General features: G+C 44.8%; 1 protein-coding gene across 1 annotated transcript in view; it reads right to left on the minus strand.

The window, feature by feature from the left end:
• The window catches only part of LOC110525505 (filamin-C), a 56,633-nt gene that overhangs the window by 4,003 nt on the left and 33,576 nt on the right, over positions 1-19,054 (minus strand). Inside the window, exons 24-40 of the mRNA XM_036980645.1 lie at positions 18,797-18,986; positions 18,447-18,715; positions 15,313-15,409; positions 14,907-15,047; positions 12,835-12,963; positions 12,452-12,625; positions 11,948-12,109; positions 11,445-11,648; positions 11,263-11,310; positions 11,011-11,163; positions 10,649-10,771; positions 4,859-5,116; positions 4,259-4,531; positions 3,901-4,038; positions 2,772-2,887; positions 2,120-2,246; positions 1,721-1,897 (exon numbers count right to left, since the gene is read on the minus strand). Of these exons, the coding sequence (XP_036836540.1) occupies positions 1,721-1,897; positions 2,120-2,246; positions 2,772-2,887; positions 3,901-4,038; positions 4,259-4,531; positions 4,859-5,116; positions 10,649-10,771; positions 11,011-11,163; positions 11,263-11,310; positions 11,445-11,648; positions 11,948-12,109; positions 12,452-12,625; positions 12,835-12,963; positions 14,907-15,047; positions 15,313-15,409; positions 18,447-18,715; positions 18,797-18,986 (2,779 nt within the window). The remainder of the gene's footprint in view (positions 1-1,720; positions 1,898-2,119; positions 2,247-2,771; positions 2,888-3,900; positions 4,039-4,258; positions 4,532-4,858; positions 5,117-10,648; positions 10,772-11,010; positions 11,164-11,262; positions 11,311-11,444; positions 11,649-11,947; positions 12,110-12,451; positions 12,626-12,834; positions 12,964-14,906; positions 15,048-15,312; positions 15,410-18,446; positions 18,716-18,796; positions 18,987-19,054) is intronic.

The raw sequence follows: 19,054 nt of genomic DNA on the forward strand, positions 1-19,054 counted from the left end.
GTGCATTTATACGGAGACTTGATTACACACAGGTGGATTGTATTTATCATCATTAGTCATTTAGGTCAACATTGGATCATTCAGAGATCCTCACTGAACTTCTGGAGAGAGTTTGCTGCACTGAAAGTAAAGGGGCTGAATAATTTTGCACGCCCAATTTTTCAGTTTTTGATTTTTAAAAAGTTTGAAATATCCAATAAATGTCGTTCCACTTCATGATTGTGTCCCACTTGTTGTTGATTCTTCACAAAAAAATAAAGTTTTATATCTTTATGTTTGAAGCCTGAAATGTGGCAAAAGGTCGCAAAGTTCAAGGGGGCCGAATACTTTCGCAAGGCACTGTATATACATACACACACAGTATTTAGTCAGCCACATATTGTGCAAGTTCTCCCACTTAAAAAGATGAGAGAGGCCTGTTTCATCATAGGTACACTTCAACTATGACAGACAAAATGAGAAAAAAAATCCAGAAAATCACATTGTAGGATTTTTTTATGAATTTCTTTGCAAATTATGGTGGAAAATATGTATTTGGTCACCTACAAACAAGCAAGATTTCTGGCTCTCACAGACCTGTAACTTCTTCTTTAAGAGGCTCCTCTGTCCTCCACTCGTTACCTGTTTTAATGGCACCTGTTTGAACTTGTTATCAATATAAAAGACACCTGTCCACAACCTAAAACAGTCACACTCCAAACTCCACTATGGCCAAGACCAAAGAGCTGTCAAAGGACACCAGAAACAAAATTGTAGATCTGCACCATGCTGGGAAGACTGAATCTGCAATAGGTAAGCAGCTTGGTTTGAAGAAATCAACTGTGGGAGCAATTATTAGGAAATGGAAGACATACAAGACCACTGATAATCTCCCTCGATCTGGGGCTCCACGCAAGATCTCACCCCGTGGGGTCAAAATGATCACAAGAACGGTGAGCAAAAATCCCAGAACCACACGGGGGGACCTAGTGAATGACCTGCAGAGAGCTGGGACCAAAGTAACAAAGCCTACCATCACTAACACACTACGCCGCCAGGGACTCAAATCCTGCAGTTCCAGACGTGTCCCCCTGCTTAAGCCAGTACATGCCCAGGCCCGTCTGAAGTTTGCTAGAGAGCATTTGGATGATCCAGAAGAAGATTGGGAGAATGTCATATGGTCAGATGAAACCAAAATATAACTTTTTGGTAAAAACTCTACTCGTTGTGTTTGGAGGACAAAGAATGCTGAGTAGCATCCAAAGAACATCATACTATTTTTCTTGCACAATTGCATAGCCTATAGAAATGTTGCGCAACATGAGCTCATGGGCTTTCATGAAGTGTTTGATTAAATTTTTGAATACATTTGAATTGATGTCAGAGTGATTAGAGGGACAATAGAGTACCAGGCAGTTAGCACGTTTGGTAGGCTACTAATGACCAGGAGAAGCCTAATTACTGTGACTAAACGGTCATGTGGAATTTGACTGCTTTCATGACTCGTGAAAGCCTGTGTGGCAGTAATACGGTCACCGCAACAGCCCTAATCACAATAGGCAAAACTGGTTGAAATGATGGTTGAAATGATCACTGCAACCAGATTACAACCAATGATTAATATACTGTATGTATATTAATCATTGATGACAAACCTCTCCTACATGTGTTGTCAGTAGCATAGGGTCTGTGTACAGCGGGAGTAAGAAGATAAGAAGAAGATATAGAGTAGTGTATGTACCTGTGGATCCTCCATCTAGTCCAGGCCCATAAACTGTCACCATGCCTGGGTCTCCAGCCTGTCCGGCCTCCCCCACCCTCACGTTGAACGGACTTCCAGGGATGTGGCTGCCATTGAACTTGACGTCGATGGAGTGCACGCCATTCTCACGGGGAATGAAGCGGATGGTGTTCTTGTCTGGGGAATATGAGTGATTAGATATAAATAAATATGTTATAAAGTTAATGTTTTGTTCAACATTAAGTAACACATTTGTCCCCATCTCTCCCATTTAATTTGGCTGAAGTTAGGAATAGTGTGTACAGAAATCCGAACCTCGAATTACAGTCTCTCCAGGCCCATGGAGTAAGGAACCATATAACTGTGAGGTCTAACACCAAACCTATCCTTATATCTTACCACTGTCCAGGTCTGTGATGTAGCACTCCTCTGCTGAGCCGGAGGGGGTATGGACCTTAGCATCAACCACGCCCCTTGCCCCGTTACACTGTACAGCGAACAACGCTTCCTGGTTCACCTTTAGGTCCTTCTCCAGAGGGGAGGAGGAAGGAAAAACAGGGTCAGGGCCTGGTAAAGCTCTGTAAGCTTGCCTTGTGTGTGTAGAATGTGTGTTTTTAACTGTGACTCATCTTGTATATGAAACTACAATAAGGAGGTAAGTCGAGAGATTCCCGGGCTGAGTGTGTGTAAGAGGGAGAAGGTGTTAATGTGTTTCCTAGTGGGGGGTGATGAGCAGTACTGATAGCCATGAGTAGACCCCACATCCCTCTCACTCACCATTAAACAACAACACATTCAAAAAGCCTTGGTTACTGCTATAGCCCACGCCTCCAGTTACACTTCCAAGGACAAACAAAGCCTGACCAACAAGCGACTATTGTTATGCTAAATTATGGTCTTGTGAGGAGTGTTCTAACACAATTGTGTGTGTGTGTGTGTGTGTGTGTGTGTGTGTGTGTGTGTGTGTGTGTGTGTGTGTGTGTGTGTGTGTGTGTGTGTGTGTGTGTGTGTGTGTGTGTGTGTGTGTGTGTGTGTGTGTGTGTGTTCCTACCTGCAGGCTGGTGACAGTGAGTCGGCAAGCCTCATCAGACAGCGTTGCTATGGGAACAACAAAGGGGCTGTCGGGGATGTGCTCGTTGTTGAACTTGATTGACACTTCATAGTCACCTGAGGACACACAGCGGAACCAGGGAGTTAGAGACAAATAACAGTGATCAGTTGATTGAAATCTAGTAGTAGGAAAGGAGAAAAACATGGCGTAATTTACATAAAAATATCTCAGTTTAGTATGATCAGATCAATAGCTGTCATTGTCTCTGCTGAATATGAGAGCTTATCTGTTTCTTTGTAGTCAGTGTGTTTGTTTCTTACTGTGTCCTCATCCCTCTAACTGGGGACAACTGCTATGTAGCTTTTTAGACCAACTACTGCCCAGCCTACTGCTAAATAGCTTCTTAGTGCTATGTAGCTTCTTAGTGCTATGTAGCTTCTTAGTGATATGTAGCTTCTTAGTGTATGTAGCTTCTTAGTGTATGTAGCTTCTTTGGATATTAAATGATACAATGTGGATGAACCATTTAGAAATTACAGCACTTTTTGTACATGTTCCCCCCATTTTAGAGAACCAAAATTATTTAGACAAGTTTACTTATGTGTGTAGTCAAAAGCTTAGTATTTGATCACAAATTCCTAGCACACAATGACTCCATCAAGCTTGTGACTCTACACATTTGTTGGATGCATTGGCAGTTCGTTTTGGTTGCATTTCAGATTATTTTGTTCCCAAGAGAAATAAATGGTAAATAATGTATTGTGTCATTTTGGAGTCATTTTAATTGTAAATAAGAATAGACTATGTTTCGGAACACTTCTACATTAATGTGGATGCTACCATGATTACGGATAATCCTGAATACACATACTGTATAAGTGAATTTGTTCAAATACTTTAGGTTTCCAAAAATGAGGGGACTATCAACAAAAGTGTTGTAATTTCTAAACAGTTCCCCAGATATAGATGAAAATACCCTCAAATTAAAGCTGACAGTCTGCACTTTAACCTCACTCTCATAGTATAAATGAAAGTGCTGGTGTACAGAGCCCCCCCCCCCCAAAAAAAGTTTCACTGTCCAAATACTTTGGTCCTTGGAGCTGGATGGGGGTTTTCTACCCTATCTCACCTGGATCCTGTACAATGTAGACCACCCTACAGGATCCATCCTTCCTGTCTTCAAAGGAGATCTCAGCCTTACTGGGCCCCTCTACTGCGATGGACAGACCGCCTGCACCGGCCTCCCGCGTCCAGATACTAAACTCAGCTACGGGGAGGGAGGGAGGGAGAGAGAGAGAGAGAGAGAGAGACGGGATTAACCTGGTTCAACTAAAGTAGGCAAAAAAATCACGTATTGAAAGTAAAACATTCTTCAAAAATATATGTGCTGTATGCAAAATCAGTGCTAGTTAGTGTAAAGGAAAGGACAAATACAACAGTTGTGGTTTTTTTTTCAAAAACAGAGAGGGTCAGGTCAGACTACTTACTTGGTGCTCCTGCCACTCCTCTCTCCAGCCCAGTGCCTCCGGCCCGAACCTTGTGGGACCCTCCTTCTCCCAGGGGTCCCACTGTAAACTGGAAGGGACTACCTGGGACGTGCTGCCCGCTGTACTTCACATTGACCGTGTGGGCCCCCATCTCCTGGGGCACGAAGCGGACACTGTAGGTGCTGTCCCCTCCATCTATGATCTCTGCCTGTTCTGTTTTACCCCCAGGGCTGGTAACCTGGGCCATCATACTACCCATGGTAGCGGTTTCACCTAGGGGAGGGAGGAGCGAAGGATAGGGGGTGTCAGACTGGCTGGGAGAAAAAGGGTTCTTTGAAGAACTGATACAACACTTTTGGGATCCATGTAAAACCCTTTTCACAGAGAAAGGAACCCAAAATAGTTCTCATCTGGGGACAGCTGAAGAAACCTTTTATCAGTTTTCTTTTACGAGTGTAGTTGAAACAACCATATATCGATTATGATCATTACAAGTAAAACCTTGCTCAATGTTGTCGCTATCTGTAAAATCAGTAAAAGAAAAACAAGTACAACCGTTGAGTGTTAGTAAATTTGTATTTTTTCTTCATTCATTCTCACCTGGTGTGACTGTAGCGGGTATCCCAGCGAAGCTAGCCAGACTCTTTCTGCCCAGGAACTCTCCAAAAACATCTGTGAATGGACTGGCTCCTCCTGTTCCTCCCGTCTGGGTGCTCTCTTCGACCCTCACCTCCCTCTTCGTCTGGCCGCCCCGCATCTTGCTGATCTCCGTGCGCTCCTTGCGTGTGTACGTGTGGCTGCTGCGTGTGAATGTGCGCGTCATCCTCTCCTGGGCTGACACCATCTGGAACCAGTTTCCTATTGGTGGAGAGAGAGCAGGGATGGTTAGTGTTTGGTTAGTCTTAGATGCAAGCTATACTTGAAGACTTGTGCTAGCTCTAGCTTAGCTTTAAAGCCAGCGAGCAAAAGCTGTATGAAAGTTGATTGAGAGTCGAGTGATAGGGGTAACAACCACCGTTGTGTTCATTCTATAGATGATATTAACACACTTCAGCACCATGAGAGTAATACTTGACCACATTGTGACCATGTTTAAAATGAAATAAAAATTTAAATGGGTTTGTCACATGCTTCGTAAACAATGCTTATTTACTGGTACTTTTCAAAAATGCAGATTTAAAGCAAAAATGTTAACAAAAGAATTGAAATAGTGACAAGAGGAATAAATACAGAGAATACTGAATAACAATGACGAGTAAAACTAACATGGTTATATACAGGGAGTACCAGTAGCACGTCAATGTTCAGGTGTAGGATGTTATTGAATTAGCTATGTACAATACAGTGCATTGGGAAAGTATTCAGACCCTTTGTCTTTTTCCACATTTTGTTACGTTACAGCCTTATTCTAAAATTGATTAAAAAACAAAAAAATCCTCATAAATCTAAACACAATACACTAAAATGACAAACTGAAAATTGATTTTTAGAAATTTTGGCAAATTTATGAAAATAAAAGAAATATTATTTACATAAGTACTCAGACCCTTTGCTAAGAGACTCGAAATTGAGCTCAGGTGAATCCTGTTTCCATTGATCATCCTTGGGATGTTTCTACAACTTGATTGGAGCCCACTTGTGGTAAATTCAATGGATTGGACATGAAATGATTTGGTAAGGTCCCACAGTTGACAGTGCATGTCAAATCAAAAACCAAGCCATGTTGTCGAAGGAATCGTCTGTAGAGCTCCGAGACATTATTCTGTCGAGGCACAGATCTAGGGAAGGATACCAAAAAATGTCTGCATGTCCACCAAGACTCTAGAGCTGGCAGCCAGGCCAACCTGAGCAATCATGGGAGAAGGGCCTTGGTCAGGGAGGTGACAAAGAACCCGATGGTCACTCTGACAGAACTCTAGAGTTCTTCTGTGGAAGCTTCCAGAACGACAACCATCTCTGCAGCACTCCACCAATCAGGCCTTTTTGGTAGAGTGGCCAGACGGAAGCCTCTCCTCAGTAAAAGGCACACGACAGCCCGCTTGGAGTTTGCCAAAAGTCACTGAAAGGACTCTCAGGGCATGAGAAACAAGATTCTCTGGTCTGATGAAACCAAGATTGAACTCTTTGGCCTGAATGCCAAGCGTCACATCTGGAGGAAACTTGGCACCATCCCTACGGGATGCATGGTGGTGGCAGCATCATGCTGTGGGAATGTTTTTCAGGAGCAGGGACTCAGAATGGCACAAATTCCCCGATATCAGGGTACTCATGTCAACATGTTTGCTTTCAGAGCATATTTGATCCCAAATTATAAGGGGGAGAGAGTCCTAGTCAGGATTGAGGGAAAGATGAATGGAGAAAAGTACAGAGAGATCCTTGATGAAAACCTGCTCCAGAGTGCTTTGGGACAATGTCCTTGAGTGGCCCAGCCAGAGCCCTGACTTGAACCTGATCGAACATCTCTGGAGAGACCTGAAAATGGCTGTGCAGCGACGCTCCGCATCCAAACTGACAGAGCTTGAGAGGATCTGCAGAGAAGAATGGGAGAAACTCCCAAAATACAGGTGTGCCAAGCTGTAATCACTGACAAAGGTGCTTCAACAAAGTACTGAGTAAAGGGTCTGAATACTTAAGTAAATTGCTATTTTTTAAACATTTGCAAAAATGGAAAAAAAAATGGTTTTTCCTTTGACATTGTAGAGTGTCAAAGTGTAGAGTGATGAGGAAAACAACACCATCTGGTATGGAGGTCCTAGAAGCCAGGGAGCTTGGCCCCAGTGATGCAATGGCAATACTCACCACCCTCTGTAGCAGTTGCCATACCAAGTAGTGATGCAGCCAGTCAAGATGCTCTCAATGGTGCAGCTGTAGAAGTTTTTGAGAATCTGAGGGCCCATGCCAAATATTTTCAGCCTGCTGAGGGGGAAGAGGCGCTGTCGTGCCCTCTTCACGACTGTGTGGGTGTTTGTGGATCATGTTAATTCCTTAGTGATTTGGACACCAAGAAACTTGAGGCTCTCGACCCACTCCACTACAGCCCCATCGATGTGGATGGGGGCGTGCTTGCTCCTCCGTTTCCTGTAGTCCATGATCAGCTCCTTTGTCTTGCAAACGTTGAGTGAGAACTTGTTGTTCTGGCACCAGGTCTCTGACCTCCCCTTATAGGCTGCCTCATCGTAGTCGATGATCAGTCCTACCACCGGCGTATCATCAGCAAACATGATGATGGTATTGGAGTCGTGCATGGTGATGCAGTCGTTGGTGAACAGGGAGTACAGGAGGGACTAAGCACACATCCCTGAGAGACCCCCGTGTTGATGATCAGCGTAGTGGATGTGTTGTTGCCTACCCTCACCGCCTAGGGGGCGGCCCATCAGGAAGTCCAGGATCCAGTTGCAGAGGGAGATGTTCAGTCCTAGGGTCCTGAGCTTGGTAATGAAGTTGGAGGGGACTATCGTGCTTAATGCTGAGCTGAAGTCAATGAACAGCATTCTTACAGTGCCTTGCGAAAGTATTCGGCCCCCTTGAACTTCGCGACCTTTTGCCACATTTCAGGCTTCAAACATAAAGATATAAAACTGTATTTTTTTGTGAAGAATCAACAACAAGTGGGACACAATCATGAAGTGGAACGACATTTATTGGATATTTCAAACTTTTTTAACAAATCAAAAACTGAAAAATTGGGCGTACAAAATTATTCAGCCCCCTTAAGTTAATACTTTGTAGCGCCACCTTTTGCTGCGATTACAGCTGTAAGTCGCTTGGGGTATGTCTCTATCAGTTTTGCACATCGAGAGACTGACATTTTTTCCCATTCCTCCTTGCAAAACAGCTCGAGCTCAGTGAGGTTGGATGGAGAGCATTTGTGAACAGCAGTTTTCAGTTCTTTCCACAGATTCTCGATTGGATTCAGGTCTGGACTTTGACTTGGCCATTCTAACACCTGGATATGTTTACTTTTGAACCATTCCATTGTAGATTTTGCTTTATGTTTTGGATCATTGTCTTGTTGGAAGACAAATCTCCGTCCCAGTCTCAAGTCTTTTGCAGACTCCATCAGGTTTTCTTCCAGAATGGTCCTGTATTTGGCTCCATCCATCTTCCCATCAATTTTAACCATCTTCCCTGTCCCTGCTGAAGAAAAGCAGGCCCAAACCATGATGCTGCCACCACCATGTTTGACAGTGGGGATGGTGTGTTCAGCTGTGTTGCTTTTACGCCAAACATAACGTTTTGCATTGTTGCCAAAAAGTTCAATTTTGGTTTCATCTGACCAGAGCACCTTCTTCCACATGTTTGGTGTCTCCCAGGTGGCTTGTGGCAAACTTTAAACAACACTTTTTATGGATGTCTTTAAGAAATGGCTTTCTTCTTGCCACTCTTCCATAAAGGCCAGATTTGTGCAATATAAGACTGATTGTTGTCCTATGGACAGAGTCTCCCACCTCAGCTGTAGATCTCTGCAGTTCATCCAGAGTGATCATGGGCCTCTTGGCTGCATCTCTGATCAGTCTTCTCCTTGTATGAGCTGAAAGTTTAGAGGGACGGCCAGTTCTTGGTAGATTTGCAGTGGTCTGATACTCCTTCCATTTCAATATTATCGCTTGCACAGTGCTCCTTGGGATGTTTAAAGCTTGGGAAATATTTTTGTATCCAAATCCGGCTTTAAACTTCTTCACAACAGTATCTCGGACCTGCCTGGTGTGTTCCTTGTTCTTCATGATGCTCTCTGCGCTTTTAACGGACCTCTGAGACTATCACAGTGCAGGTGCATTTATACGGACACTTGTTTACACACAGGTGGATTGTATTTATCATCATTAGTCATTTAGGTCAACATTGGATCATTCAGAGATCCTCACTGAACTTCTGGAGAGAGTTTGCTGCACTGAAAGTAAAGGGGCTGAATAATTTTGCACGCCCAATTTTTCAGTTTTTGATTTAAAAAAAAAGTTTGAAATATCCAATAAATGTCGTTCCACTTCATGATTGTGTCCCACTTGTTGTTGATTCTTCACAAAAAAATACAGTTTTATATCTTTATGTTTGAAGCCTGAAATATAGCAAAAGTTCGCAAAGTTCATGGGGGCCGAATACTTTCGCAAGGCACTGTATATTTCATGGCAATAGATGTGAGGGTTACAGGGTGATATTCATTTAGGCAGGTTACCTTGGTGTCCTTGGGCACTGGGGGTGGGGACTATGGCACTGGGACTATGGTGTTCAGCTTGAAACATGGTATTGGTATTACAGACCCGGTCAGGGATAAGTTGAAAATTTCAGTGAAGACACTTTCAAGCTGGTCAGTGCATGCTCTAAGTATGTGGCCTGGTATTCCATCTGTCTCCGCAGCCTTGCGAATGCCAACCTGTTTAAAGGTGTTACTCACATACGGAGAGAGAGATCACACCGTTGTCTGGAACAGTTGGTGCTCTCATGCATGGCTCAGTGTTGTTTGCCTCGAAGCGAGCATAGAAGGCATTTAGCTCATCTGGTAGGCTTGTGTCACTGGGCAACTCACAGCTCAGTTTCCTTTTGAAATCCGTGATAGTTTGCAAGCCCTGCCACATCCGTCGAGCATCAGAGCCGGCGTAGTGGGATTCGATCTTAGTCTTATATTGACGCTTTTCCTATTTGATGGCTCATCACAGGTCATTGCAGGATTACTCATAAGCGTCCGTATTAGTGTCCCGCTCCTTGAAAGCGGCAGCTCAAGCCTTTAGCTCAGTGCGGATGTTACCTGTAACCCATGGCTTCTGGATCGGGTATGTAAGTACTGTACAGTAACTCTGGGGGCGATGTCGTCAATGCACTTATTAATGAAGCCAGTTACTGATGTGGTAAACTCCTCAATGTTATCGGATGAATCCTGGAAGATATTAAAATCTGTGCTAGCAAAACAGTAGTTTAGCATCCGATTCATTGGACCAATTCTGTATTGAGCGAGTCACTTGTACTTCCTGTTTGAGTTTTTGCTTGTAAGCAGGAAGCAGGAGAATAGAGTTATGGTCTGGTGATGTTTTTTGTGTGTGGAATAAAGGTGATCTAGAGTGTTGTCACCTCTAGTTGCACGGGTGACATGCAGGTAAAAATGAGGTAAAACGGATTTAAGTTTTCCTGCATTAAAATCACTGGCCATGACAAACACTGCCTCTGAATGTGCATTTTCTTGTTTGCTTATGGCCCTATACAGGTTGTTGAGTGTGGTCTTAGTGGCAGCATCAGTTTGTGGTGGTAAATAGACAGCTACAAAACATATAGATGAAAACTCTTGGTAAATAGTATGGTCTGTAGCTTATCATGATGTATTGTAATTCAGGCAAGCAAAGACCTGAGACCCCCTTAACATTAGATATCGCGCACCAGCTGTTGTTAGGCTGTGCTCACCAGGGATTTTGAGGTTGAGGCCACAGGCGCTGCCGACAGAAGCGATGGCGGGGGCAGTTCTCTTCCTGGTGATGCTCTCCTTCATCCTTCCTTCTCCTGTCACCTTCACTGTGAAAGGACTTCCTGAGGATCAGCCAATCAGAGAGTACCAGCAACAGCCAATTAGTGAGGTCAGGGAGAAGTGTATTAGCCAAGGAGAGGTCCGAAACCGTAATTGGTGCAGAAAAAAAATCACAGGTAACAGTGACTGACAATGTTGTTCGATAATGAAATGTAATCTCACCTAAAACCAAGTTAATTTACGGATTTTACACATTTTTGATAACATTTACAAAACTGAAGTAAGACAAAGAAACACTAACCTGGGATGTGCTTGTCAGAAAACTTGATGTTGATGATGTGGTTGCCTGGCTCTGTGGGGCAGTAACTGACTCTGCACGTCCCATCCTCCACAACCTCACAGTTAATATCCACTTTACTCGGACCCTCGATCGACAACCCCAGACCACCATAACCTGAGAAAAATAGAAAGATGTAAGGCAATGGAGAGAGCATTGTATCTGTCAATGAACTTTAGCAGATATGGGTTAGATTAGCTTAAAAGAAAGATATACCCATTTTGAATGTTGATGCGAAACTCGTCATACCGGCTGTATTTCTGCCTGCTTGAACGGTGAATAGCTCAGACACACATGAACACTTGAAATGACTCTGGGAATCGATAGAACATCACTCAGAGATGCACAAAAACTATAAACATTCAAACATTCCTTTTAATATGTCTAACATGCCTTACCTGCATCCCTAGTGTCCACAAAGAACTCAGCCATTTTGAAGGTGTGTGCCTCCACCAGTCCTTTACCAAAGGCCTTGACCCTACTGGCCTCGCCAATATCTGACTGGCCAACCTGGATCTTGAAAGGGCTGTTGGTCACGTGCTTACCGTTCTTCTTCACGCTCACCTTGTGCTCTCCCACCTCCTTAGGGGTGAAGGAGATACCTGCAGATAGAGAGATGGAGGAGAGGAGTGTGTAAGTAGATATTTGAACAGAATATTTAAACAGGGATTAGTTAAAGGATTCACAAATTCTGACAGTGCTGTCATCATTTTATGCTTCAAGAAAGTTGAACTCAGTGCTGTCTGTCTGTCTGTCTGTCGTGAGTCCCAAGACTGATGGTTCACATGGAGAAAAAGGTTACTTTTCTTCAGAGTAAGGAAACTAAACCATTTATTCTACCCACCAGCGCCATGTTATTGAAAGTCTCTAGCTCAGGCCAGACTAGTGGGTAGTATCTCACCTATGTGTCTGCTGGGCAGTCTCTTGAGCAAACACGGCTCTTCGTTGCCTAATGGAGCTCTGATATTACCCGTCAGCAGACTCAGGTCAGACTCTGTGATCTTCAGTGGCAAGTCTGCTGCTGTCCCCACGTTGAGCTGGGATGTCCTGATAGAGTCATCACCTTGATAGAGAGAAATGGAAAATAGATTGACAAACCATTTATTAATATTTACTAACTACATAATAACATGTATTAACCATTTACAAACCATTTACTTACCATTAACTAACAGTTACTAACATGTACAAACGATTATGAACATTCACTCACAATGACTGACCATTTACTTACACTTACAAATCGTTTGCTAACCCTTTACTAACCATCCCGAATACCATTTTACGTAGAGCCCTACAACACATATGATTGATCAATATACCAGTGATTTCAAGGCAAAAGTATGAGTGGCATTGTGACTGTATGTGGGTGCACCCCTGAGTGTTCTGGTCCAGACCCACTCACCAGTGATTTTAGCAGTGAAGGGGCTGCCGGCTATGTGTTTGTTGTCAAACTTGACAATGATCTTGTAGTCTCCTGGTGAGGTGGGCAGGTAGGATACAGTACAGGTTCCATCCTTATTGTCTTTACAGGTGATCTTTGCCTTAGAAGGACCCTCCACCGCTAGGGACAGACCACCTGTAGGGGGGGTAGGAGAGGGGAAGGGGGGGGGGGAGAGAGATAGAGAGAGATGGGGTTTTACTCAACTGTCTACATAGGATTAGATGGAGAAATGTTTTCCCATCATTGTGGACAGAGGGTGGGGGGGGGGGGATACAAGTCAATTAAACTGTGTTCCAAAAGTATTGGTTTAAATAAGATAATAATAAAATAGTCAGAAGAAGTACCTTCTCCAGCGTTCTTGGTGACCACAATGAAAGTGACAGGTTTGTTGATGGACCCTTGACAGAGACCAGGGCCGTATGCTGTCACCAGACCACTGTTCATAGCATCCACATAGAACTGGAGGGGGCTTCCTGTGAGGGGGAGAGATTTAATGGAGGGAATGGACCATCAGAAAAAAGTTTGTTCAATATTCATCAATGTTTATTTAACATTAATTTACATAAATACGCCTGTTTAAACACCTGAGCTGTCACGTGTGCTCCCTTTCTGGCCTCTAGACCAGGCTGCTCGTTATTGCGCACACCTGTCATCATCGTTACGCGCACCTGGGCATAATCAGACTCACCTGATTATGATTATCACTTCCCTGATTACCTTCCCTATACAAGTATATGTCACTCCCTTTCGTACCTTCCCCAGGTGTTATTGTTTCTGTTCCTGTGTCAGTTCTGTGCGTTGTTGTTCGTGTTTCTTATTTTTGTATTATGTTGGGTTTATTTATTAAAACATTCACTCCCTGAACTTGCTTCCCGACTCTCAGCGCACATTGTTACAAAATAACGCCTTACCTAAGGGAAGCATCATTCTTTTGTTTTTTTTGTTTTGGTGGGAATTTGGTCGGGTCTGGGAGCCGCTACAGGCTCTCATGCCTCAGACAGATCTGAAGGCTACCCTGCCTCCGTCGGTTCGTCAGGCTCTCATGCCTCAGCCGGAACACCAGGCTCCGCTGCCACAGCCGGCTCGTCTGGCTTTCATGGTTTTGCCGGAGAGCCCGGCTCCCCTGCTTCTACCGGCTCGTCAGGCTCTCATGCCTCAGCCGGATTGCCAGGCTCCCCTGCCTCAGCGGGTCTGTCAGGTTCCAGCGCCCCTGCCGGCGACAGGTTCCGGCGCATCAGCAGGGGTGACCGGTCGGCTCCTGATCCCCGGGAATGTCCCTTTGGTTGGCTCCTGTGGCAGGAGCAGAACTCTCTGGGGAGGGGGTACCGTCACGTATGCTCTCTCTCCGGCGCTCTCGGTCGCAATGCTCCCGCTTCTCAGCCGGACTGACAGGTTTCCTGCGCCTCAGCAGAAGTGACCGGTCTGCTCCTGATCCGCCAGGCTCCCCTGCCTCAGCGGGTCTGTCAGGTTCCATCGCCCCTGCCGGCGACAGGTTCCGGCGCATCAGCATGGGTGACCGGTCGGCTCCTGATCCCCGGGAACGTCCCTTTGGTTGGCTCCTGCGGCAGGAGCAGAACTCTCTGGGGAGGGGGTACCGTCACGTATGCTCTCTCTCCGGCGCTCTAGGTCGCAATGTTCCCGCTTCTCAGCCGGACTGACAGGTTTCCTGCGCCTCAGCAGAAGTGACCGGTCTGCTCCTGATCCGCGGGTTCATCATTTTGGTCAGCGTCCTGCGGCTGGAGCCACGAGTCAGGGAGGGGATACTGTGCTCCCTCTCTGGCCTCTAGGTCACCAGGCTGTTCATTCCCCAGGCGTTATTTATTAAGACACTCACTCCCTGAACTTGCTTTCCAGCTCTCAGCGCACATCGTTGCATGAGCTGGATTTTTTGTTGTTGAAATATAAACATAAGAATCTTAATTGAGCATAACTACTTAAATTGAGTCTGCGTTTAGTTTGAAGACAGGCTAACACAAGGTGTTTTCTCCTCTGGTTTTGACAGACACTGTACCTGTAACGGTTTTGGTCTTCCTCTTCTGAGGAGGAGTAGGAAATATCGGACCAATATGCAGCGTAGTAAGTGTTCATCATATTTATTACACTGAACACAGGAAACAAACGAACAAGCGAATAAAGAAAAAACGAAACAGTCCAGAATGGTGAAAAACACTGAAACGGAAAATAACCTCCCACACCCAAGAGTGGGAAAACAGGCTACCTAAGTATGGTTCTCAATCAGAGACAACGATTGACAGCTGCCTCTGATTGGGAACTATACCAGGCCAAACACATAGAAATATAAACACAAGAACAAAACATTAGAATGCCCACCCCAACTCTCGCCCTGACCAACCTAAAGTAGAAACATACAAAAGGAACTACGGTCAGGACGTGATAGTACCTGGGATGTGATTACCTGGGATGTGATTTCCTTCATACTTGATGTCCATCTCGTGCAGACCCTTTTCAGTAGGGTTGAATTTAACTGTGATGGTCCCATCATTGTCATTTATTATGTAGGGATGGGCAGTCTTACCGTAGGGCATACGCACCTCACCTGGAAATTCCAGGAAAGGAAAGTGAGTGTGTCATTGTGTCAGAAACAGTGAGAGTATCTACAGGTACCTGTGTACTGTTTTATGTGTTAATGAGTATCTGTTAGGATTACAACATTCTGTAAAGTTTCCCAAATTTCCAAGTTTTCCCCAAATCCTGATAGGATAATCTTTGCATCCTTGCATAAGCAGAGAGGGAATCCTTTAACTGGGGTTTTGGGGGAAAACCTGGGAAATTTGGGAAAGTTTCCGGAAAAGTCCCTGTACCTGTGATCGGTCCCTGCTGTACAGTGAACGGGATGACCAGGTTGAGAGGGCGGAACTGATCCATGCCGTCACTAAGGACAATGGGCTCCTTTGTTGCCTAAAAGGGCATATGATACATGTACGAGTAACTATAGCAAGCTATGTCTATACAAAGTAAAAATGTAACTTTAATGCAGCCTTTTTGACTCAGTTAAAAATGTTGTTAAACCCTTATAAGACATTATAAAGATTCATACATGATAACAACAAGTTATAAAGCATTAAGTGAAGTATTACCCAATGTTAGTATTGTCCCCCAGAATGCTCCACACCACTCTCTCAACAGACAAGTTATAAAGCATTAAGTGAAGTATTACCCAATGTTAGTATTGTCCCCCAGAATGCTCCACACCACTCTCCCTTCCCCCCAATTTGTGTCTCTGATTCAGGAGAAATGTATTTCTATTCCTGTGATACCCACCTTAAGATCAATACACTAACTGTAAGTCACTTTGGATAAGAGTGTCTGCTAAATGACAAAAATGTAATTTTCAGGTAATCAAATTTTTGCTATTTTGTAGCTTTGGCAACTATGTGTCTGTTTTCTACCCCAGTTCGCTCCTCTCCCTGTAGGCTATACAGACAGACACTCCCCACTCCTTGGCTGCTACCCTAATTTAGTGTACCCTGTGCGCATAACCCATGTGGAATTCCTGGTCTCTGGTAGCGTTTGGAACTGCCGATCTGCAGTCAAGAACGCCCGAGTTCATCTCAGTCTATACTGTGCTTCAGTCCCTTAACTTTTTGGCCCTGATGGAGACATGGATCACCCCAGACAACACTACTACTCTAGCTGCTCTCTCGTCATCTGATTATGTTTTATTTCATAGTCCGAGAGCATCTGGTCGTCGTCGTGGTGGCACATGGCTACTCATTTCTCCTAAGTGAATATTTTGTTTTTTTCTCCCTCTCTCATCTGTCCATCCCCTCATTTGAATTCCATGATGTCACTGTCACTTGTCCACTCAAGCTTAACATTGTTGTCATCTATATATTAAATCCTGCAACTAGTGTGGTCCGAACGCCCGACAACCTACCCGCTCGACCCCACCTCCCCTCCCATTTCCAGACCATCTCTGGAGACCCATTCCTCACTTCCCTCATCAACTCATCCCTGACCACTGACTGCGTCCCCTCTGACTTCAAAATGGCCTGACTCTCTCGTTATCTCTCTCAGAACAACCTTCTTGACTCTAACCAGTCATGCTTCAAGATTTGTCACTCAACCGAAACTGCTCTTCTCTGTGTCATGGAGGCTCTCTAAACTGCCAAAGCTAAATCTCTATCCTCTGTTCTCATCCTCCTAGATCTATCCACTGCCTTCGACACATTGAAACATCAAATCGACCCTCTCAGGGCTTGGCATCTCTGCACACTCTTGGGTTGCATCCTACCTGGCAGGCCGATCCTACCAGGTGATGTGGAGAGGATCTGTGTCTGCACTACGTACTTTCACGACTGGTGTCCCCCAGGGCTTGGCTCCTTCTCTCTATATACCAAGTCACTGAGCTCCTTTATATCCTCACATGGTCTCTCCTATCATTGCTATGCAGATGACACTCAACTACTTTTCTTCTTCCCCCCTTCTGACACTCAGGTGGCGACACGCATCTCTGCGTGCCTGGCAGATATATCAGCTTGGATGTCGGCCCACCACCTCAAGCTCAACCTCGACAAGACGAAGCTGCCCTTTTTTCCGGGGAAGGCCTGCCCACTCAAAGACCTCTCCATCACAGTTGACAACTCCACAGTGTCCCCTTCCCAGAGTGGAAATCCTTTGCCAAGACCCAGGACAACACCCTGTCGTTCTCTGTCAAAATAAAAGCAGTTACTCGCTCCTGCAGGTTTATGCTCTACAACATCCGTAGAGTACGACCCTACCTCACATGAAGTGGTGCAGGTCCTAGTCCAGGCACTTGTCATCTCCCATCTGGACTACTGCAACTCGATGTGGTCTGGGCTCCCGCTTGTGCCATCATACCCCTGCAACTATTCCAGAATGCTGCAGCCAACCTGGTGTTCAACTTTCCCAAGTTCTCCCATGTCACCCCACTCCTCCGCACACTCCACTGGCTTCCAGCAGAAGCTCGAATCCACTACAAGACCATAGTACTTACCAACCGAGTAGCAAGAGGAACTGCTCCTCCCTACCCTTCAGACTATGCTCAAACCCTACACCCAAATCCAAGCACTCCTTTCTGCCACCTCTGGTCTTTTGGCTCCCGCTCTTACCAGTCCAAGCTCTTCTCTGTCCTGGCACACCAATGGTGGAACCAGCTTCTCCCTGTAGCTAGGACAGCAGAGGCCCTACCCATATTCTGAAAACATCTGAAACCCTACCTCTTGAAAGAGTATCGTAAATAATCCCAGAGCACCCTCGCTTACTATGACTGTGATATGTGGTTGTCCCAACTAGCTACAGTATCTTATTAAGATGAATGCACTAACTGTAAGTTGTTCTGCGTAAAAACGTCTGCAAAAGACACAGACGTTTCTTCTGAAACTTGTCAGTCTATTCTTGTTCTGAGAAATGAACGCTGTGTGCTACTCCCTTCACAGAACAGCGCAAACTGGCTCTAAACAGAATAAAAAGAGGTGTGGGAGGCAACGGAGCAAGCCTTAATTTCTCAGAACAAGAATATATTGACAAGTTTCAGAAGAAAGTTTCTGGCCATTTTGAGCCTGTAATCGAACCCTGCTGATGCTCCAGATACTCAACTAGTCTAAATAAGGCCAGTTTAATTGCTTCTTTAATCAGGACAACATTTTTCAGCTGTGCTAACATAATTGAAAAAGGTTTTTCTAATGATCAATTAGCCTTTTAAAATTGGAACACATGAGTGATGGTTGCTGATAATGGGCCTATGTACAGAGGCCCATTAGGTAGATATTCCATAAAAATCTGCCGTTTCCAGCTAAAATAGTCAATTACAACATTAATAATATGTACACTATATATCTGATCAATTTGATGTTATTTTAATGGACAAAAAATTGGCTTTTCTTTTAAAATCTTAGTGACCCCAAACTTTTGAATAGTAGTGTGTATATATATTAATTAACACACAAATCTATATTACTAATATGTACTCAACCGTAACATGGAAGGGGCTCCTGGGTATGTGCTGTCCTCCGAAGCGGATGGTGATGACATATTTTCCTGGTTCTGGAGCGGTGTAGTAGATCTCGAAGGTTCCATCACGGTTCTCCTGCACATCCATGTCTAGCTCCACCCCCTCTGGGGTCATGACCGAGCAGGTCACCTTGCCCTTCCCAGCAGCCTTTGTGTCCACAGAGATGATGGCCTCCTCGTGCAACTGCATCTTAGTCAGACCTGATGCCAGGGCATGTCCTTCGATAGACACTGGGAATAAGGAGAGAGAAATTTGTCAGACTATTGAAAAGAGAAAATAAAATAGAAGAGAAGGGAAAATGAGAGGTGTACCAGTGAGCAGACACTTGCTGGCGTCTCCAGTGGGCAGGGCTAAGATATGGTAGGGAGAGTAGGGGATCTCATCGCCTCCATACTTGATCATGATTGTGTAAAGGCCGGTGGAGTCTGGTACGTAAGACACTGTGTAGGTCCCATCTCTGTTATCATAGATGGTAGCCTTCTTTGGCTTGCATTCTTGGTCCTACAGGGGAAGAGGATGTTAATGTGTGTGTGGGGTGTGTGTGTGGGGGTGGGGTGGGGGTGGGGGGT

The sequence above is a fragment of the Oncorhynchus mykiss genome, chromosome 1 (assembly GCF_013265735.2).
Source record: "Oncorhynchus mykiss isolate Arlee chromosome 1, USDA_OmykA_1.1, whole genome shotgun sequence".
Taxonomy (NCBI): domain Eukaryota; kingdom Metazoa; phylum Chordata; class Actinopteri; order Salmoniformes; family Salmonidae; genus Oncorhynchus; species Oncorhynchus mykiss.